General features: G+C 41.4%; 1 protein-coding gene across 1 annotated transcript; it reads left to right on the forward strand.

Annotated features, from left to right (window-relative positions):
* Positions 1-1,408: 1,408 nt before the first annotated feature.
* LOC118557020 (zinc finger BED domain-containing protein 4-like) lies at positions 1,409-3,202 on the forward strand. The gene is made up of 3 exons (XM_036125885.1): positions 1,409-1,529; positions 2,350-2,878; positions 3,004-3,202. Exons 1-3 carry the CDS (start codon positions 1,451-1,453, stop codon positions 3,200-3,202), a joined length of 807 nt encoding a protein of 268 aa, XP_035981778.1. The 5' UTR covers positions 1,409-1,450.
* Positions 3,203-6,239: the final 3,037 nt, after the last annotated feature.

The raw sequence follows: 6,239 nt of genomic DNA on the forward strand, positions 1-6,239 counted from the left end.
GGCTTTAGGATGAGCAATAATAAGCAGTGAATGAATTGCAATTATGTCTTCAAAACTCTGGAACAATTTTATTTTCTGTTCTGTCATGTTTTTCTCTCCAGCTGTCACCCCCCCCTCTCCTGCTTTGCTATGTCTTGTCTTTCTGACCACTTTCTTCATATCAACCGAACTCTGAAAATCATGGGTCTGGTAAGCTGGTCTCTCAATGCTATTGATACATTTTTTTCGACAGGTAGGCAACGAAAGGGGGACCCGTCCGGTCCTGATTGACTAATTTTGTGGGATACATCCTAAATTCTTGGATGGATAACGGTGTGACCTTCGACTTTGTCATTCCTGGACGTTTTAAACGTTTCCATGTTTGGATTCAGGACACTTGGATTTTTACGTATTTGATCTGGTGGATTTTTGATATATCAGCAAATACAGCAGATGTTGGTAGCCATTTGGCCTTGATCAGGCTGCCGGCTGCATATGACGCGCTCACTATGCTGTGAACGGACAGATCTGGAAGGTGGAGGAGCAGAGCCGAAAAGCTGGATGTGCTGGAACTAGGGATGTCCCGATCCCGATCTCGAGATCGGATCGGTCCGATCTTTTCCCTTTTTCCCGTGATCGGGACTCGGCTACATTACCTGACTAGTCGCGCCGATCTTTACGGCAACTGCCGTAAAGTACCCGCCAGTTATGGTTGACGGTAGTTGCGCAATACAAACCTCCGCGGCGCTGCAAAGCAAGCATGTCAGAAGTGTGGAAGTATTTTACTCTCGCGAGTGAAGACTGTCCTAAAGCTACTTGCAATGTCTGCAACATGGCAATTTCCAGAGGAGGTAGCAGCAGAGCTACATTTAACACCACGAACCTGATTCGTCATCTGAGGACAAAACATGACAACGTGTATGAAGCGTTTTGTAAAGCTGCAGATGGAAAGGTTGCTAAAGCGAAGCAACAAACGCTGGACGTTATGAGGAGAGACAAATACTCCAACGAAAATAATAGAGCAAAGAAGATCACAGAAAGGTTGGTCGAATTTATTGCTCTTGACAATCAGCCCATCTCAGTAGTTGAGAATGTCGGACTGACTCGTCTTCTGGAAGTTTTGGACCCGCGCTACGCTCTGCCTTCGAGACACTACATTGCCGACACAGCCATACCACAGCTGTACAGCAAAGTGAAAGAAACTATACATAGTCAATTGAACCGGAACGTTGTTGTTAGTTTCACTACGGATATTTGGAGCGCAGATGTTTGCCCGATGTCCCTCCTGAGCCTCACTGCGCACTGGGTTGATCCCGAAACTTATGATTTAAAGCGTGCCGTACTGCATGCTCATCAGTTCCGCGGGGCTCATACAGCAAAACATGTCGGCCAAGCCATTTCGGAGATGCTGAATGCGTGGCGGATAGACAAACAACGTGTGCATGTCATTTTACGTGACAACGCGAGGAACATGAAGAAGGCAATGGATGAATTGGGCGTGCCAAGTCTGGGCTGTGTTGCTCACTCACTGCAGCTGGCTGTGCATGAGGGTTTGCTCTCATAGACATAATATAAGAGTAGACCTGTCGTTGGGTGGGTTCTGCCTATGCTGCGATGCGTCAGAGCGTCCGCCATCTTAAATGTGGCAAATCTGCAGTTACTCAGTCACTTAAACAGTATCAGAGGGACTTTAATCTCTGAATATACTTTGTATTCATAGTATTTTTTTTTTGTAATATTACAAGTTTATTTTCGTATCCCTTTAGCTTCATTCTCCTGAATTTATTCTCCTAAAGAATAAAAATATTTAAAATAATCTAACCTGGCCCTATTACTCCAGGAGTAAAATAATTCTGCAAACTGTGTGTATTCTGGAAATGTTCCCCCTTAATTCTCATGATATGATGTTTTTATCATAACATTATCTCTTTTGTGTTTGTTTGTTTATTTTTACTTCATTGACCTAGGACTTTTTTTTCTCATATTAATAATTTTACCTCTTTAATACTCCCCCAAAAAGTCTGTTCCTAAAGGTTCACATGTGACACGGTTTTATGAAATAATGAACACCACAATGTTTAGATTTAACAAATTGATCCTTATATTCATAACACATACACACACACACACACACACATATATATATATATATATATATATATATATATATATATATATATATATATATATATATATATATATATTGTGTGTGTGTGTGTGTGTGTGTTTATTGCAGCACAGGAATGAGGCATCTTCTCTGATCCACGTTCACAATAACAGAACTCAACTTTTTTCTGCCACATACAATATGGCGGTGACGTTGACGTGCGAACCTGCACCCTATGACCCGTCTACGTATATATGTCTGTGGTTTGCTCTCACAACGTAGCATACTAGATGCACTTGCCAACGCCAGAAAAATCATTGGTCATTTCAAGCACTCAACTTTGGCATACTCAAAACTACAAGACATCCAAATTGAGATGAAAGTGCCTGTAAAGCGCTTACTGCAAGATGTCCAAGTAAGATGGAATAGTACACTCTACATGATGCAGAGCCTCCTCGGCCAAAAGCGCACCTTGAGCGTTTATGCTGCAGAGCACAACCTCCCAGCTACTCTAACAGTGAACCAGTGGGGACTGATGGAGAGGGCGGTTGAAATCTTAGCTCCATTCGAGGAGCTAACAAGAGCTGTCAGCGCTGAAACAGCCACTACAGCTGACGTGATTCCTGCAATTGCAGCCCTGAAGCGTGTTCTTTCCAGAGAGCAGGCCACTGATGAAGGAGTTAAGACTATGAAAAGGACCCTATTGGAGGCAGTGGAACGACGTTTCAGCCACGTTGAAAGTGATCCACTGTATTCTGTGGCATCATTGGTGGATCCAAGATATAAAGACAGGCAAGTCCCTTAATAGGTATATGATGTATATTTTGAATATTTTGTTGCAGAATCAAATTCATGACTTGTTTCAAACTCTAGAAATATGCACTTTATTAAAATTCACATTATTGTTTTTTTTCCAGATACTTTGCAGATCCTAATAGCTTAGGGCCTGCCAAAGACGCTCTCATTAGAGAGGTGGAGAAGATGGAGGAGTTAAAGAAAGCCAGCAGTGATGTGCCAGAAGAGCAACAGTCTAGCAAGAAGCCACGTCTCAGCACAGACACCAGCCTTGGCAGTGTGTTTGAAGAGATCCTGCAAGAGAGTGAGCAGGAAAGGTGATCTGTGACTTCTTCATCTGTACTGGTTCAGGTGCAAACTTACCTCACTGAGCAAACCATTGTACGGTCTGCAAACCCTTTGACTTATTGGAGGGACAATGCTGCCCGATTTCCCTCACTGGTGGGAATTGCACAGAGGTATCTCTCTGCCCCATGCACAAGTGTGGACAGCGAGAGACTCTTCAGCGCTGTGTCCAACATAATGGACGAAAAGAGAAACCGTCTGTCAGCTGACAGGGTTGAGAAGCTGGTGTTTCTTAACAAGAATCTTCATTTCACTTTAAAATGACTGAATTAAGATATGTGAGTGAGGCATAACTGGAAAGAGCTTTGTGGTTATTATAACTAAGTATTCAGGTTTGGTTGTTTAGTTGTTTTTAGGGCTACGTATGTGTTTGTTCATGACTGAAAAATGGTCTTGGTGATTTGATCATGTTTCAGTGATCATGCTACTTTTAAGTTACAGTCCTAAAGTTTTGAATTCATTTGATTGAATTCTGTTTACTTACTTTTTAAGTTGGATTGAGATGTTTGAAATTCATTTACTGAATTGTGACTATTTGTCAATCTGTTTACACAACATTTAAGATGAGCAAAGGCACTTTATATTTGCTCAGTGGTCAGTGCACTTTATTTTTATTGACTTTATGGCAGCCTACGTTAAGCACTTATAAGCTAAAAGTGGATTTTGCATAGCACTTTCTTTTTGACAATACTGTACCAAGTAAGTATTTTTCTTTTTACTTTTGTCTAAAACATTAAATTGAAGCTGACCTTTAATTCTGGGTAAGATTTTGATTTCATGGGATTTACAATAATAGAAATGCTTTTTGATCAAATATTAGTAAAATAAAAAAGTTAAGTTACTTGCTTAAAATATATTTGAGTTTTATCAATTTCAATACTAAAGGCAAAATATCGGATCGGGACTCGAAATCGGATCGGATTTAAGGTTAAAAGATCGGATCAGGATCGGAGGCCTAAAATGCTGATCGGGACATCCCTAGCTGGAACGCAGACTGGCTTTGGTGGTTGAACTCAAGGGGAGATGGGATAAAATCTGGAAGTGAAGCGCGGAAAATCCCAACAATTTGGAATATTGGATTTCACCATTTGGAGCCAACAAAAGACTTAAAGCTGTGGATGCTTTTCTGAACTGTTGGCCGGTTGATAACATCAAGGACAATGGCCTCTGGAGAGTGTTCACGGAAATATAAACAATATTTACCAATGTTTACCTTCTGCTATATGTGTCTCGTTGTATTTGTGCTTCTCATGCAAGAGGTTTTTTTCCGGATATCTCACACTGTACCGTTAGAGGATAAGGTGTGATATATCTGTCTTTTTTTTCCTCTCCATACCTATCGTGGCGACTATCTTTCCACAGAGTAATGGCAGCGCCCTGTGGGCACCGTGTAATGCGGTTCCTTGGCAGCTTGGCCTCAGTAAATCGTCCCCCCCTGAAATGTTTGTGATGTTTGTGATGGCGGTTGTACTGAAACAGCAATTTCCCTCGAGGCTTCGAGGCGTGTGTCGAGTAATGGAGGGGGCGTTTCCGTGAAGCGCGTATCGAGGCTTGCTTCATTTAGGGGAGGAGCCGAAAACGATGACGTCCGAAGCCTCGCTGGCCGGCTGTACCACGTGACTGCTTCGGGAAGTGGCTCAGATTTTGGCGCAGGGTTTGACAGCTTTAGAAACCCCACAGGCTCCATTCAAAATGTGGGATGTTGTAGGCGAGTTGCGGTCAGTTGAGAGAGTGGAAAGAGTTTTGATAGCAGAGTTTGGATAGTGGTTATTTAGTTTGAGACAGTTAGTTTGGTGTTTGGAGATAGATAGATAGATAGATAGATAGATAGATAGATAGATAGATAGATAGATAGATAGATAGATAGATAGATAGATAGATAGATAGATAGATAGATAGATAGATAGATAGATAGATAGATAGATAGATAGATAGATAGATAGATAGATAGATAGATAGAGGAGGATTTCCCCAATGTGGGAACATTTTGATTTGATAAGCCCTAACAAGTTAAGGCTAACTGAACATTTGCAGATGCATTAGGTTTGCTTATGAGGAACTGTATTTTTCACTGTTTATTTTTTGTAAAGTTGAGGTGTTTATTGTGCTCCAAGGAGTTGGGGTACAATAATAACACCTCATCCATGCTAAGGCACTACCGTGCCTTGCATGAGAATAGGGAGGAAACTGGAGCTTCACCCAGCCAAGGTATTTCATTACTATATTCCAAACACACTATCACAATTTTTGCATGCTGATGTTTGCTTGTTGTGCAAATAAAGACAGGTAACAGACAGTGTATTTATTCCCTTTTAACCAGCCACCAGAAAACAAGAGCTGGATGAAGCTCTGGTCTCCATGATAGTGAAGGATACCCAGCCTTTCACTATTGTGGATGACGTTGGATTCAGGACAGAGGCAAACATAAGCAGGCTGGAGAACCCCCTGGAGTACTGGGCTAATCATCGGTCACTGTACCCCAATCTGTACAAACTTGCACCTATTTATTTATGCACCCCGGCATCATCTGTGCCATGTGAGCGTTTCTTTTCAAAAGCTGGAGAAGTAGTGTCAAAAAAGAGAAATCGTTTGAAACCAAAAACTGTGGAGAAATTGTTGTTTCTTAATAAAAATGCATGAAATCATCCAAGTTACACAAGCATTAGCCTATTCACTACCGCCTCCCTAGTTCCATAAGCACTTTCACTGTCCTCTGCCTGATTAAGCCCATGCCATTTTTCTAGAGTCACAGAAAAACATTATTACACAACATGCCATATCACATGACACTACTATTTTGGGAATAATTACACACAGAGAATACATTCAAACAATATTTTATTATACACATATGTGTACACAAAATTTATGTAGACAAATGATTTCGTCCTACACCTTTTGTGAAGTCATTCCCAAGAGCCATAATAGACAACAATTCAATGCATCACACGTGTTAAAGGTATACTATGCAACCGGCGTTGATTTTCCAGCGAGGCTCCCCCCAGAGGGTGAA

Source organism: Fundulus heteroclitus, chromosome 22 (genome assembly GCF_011125445.2).
Source record: "Fundulus heteroclitus isolate FHET01 chromosome 22, MU-UCD_Fhet_4.1, whole genome shotgun sequence".
NCBI lineage: Eukaryota > Metazoa > Chordata > Actinopteri > Cyprinodontiformes > Fundulidae > Fundulus > Fundulus heteroclitus.

Bases quoted from the DNA above. Each gene is read 5' to 3' on its own strand.
- LOC118557020 (XM_036125885.1), top strand. From the start codon at position 1,451: ATGAAGAAGGCAATGGATGAATTGGGCGTGCCAAGTCTGGGCTGTGTT. The intron at 1,530-2,349 runs GTTTGCTCTCAT...TATATGTCTGTG, and splicing joins GCAGCTGGCTGTGCATGAGG to GTTTGCTCTCACAACGTAGC. The intron at 2,879-3,003 runs GCAAGTCCCTTA...TTTTTTTTCCAG, and splicing joins GATCCAAGATATAAAGACAG to ATACTTTGCAGATCCTAATA.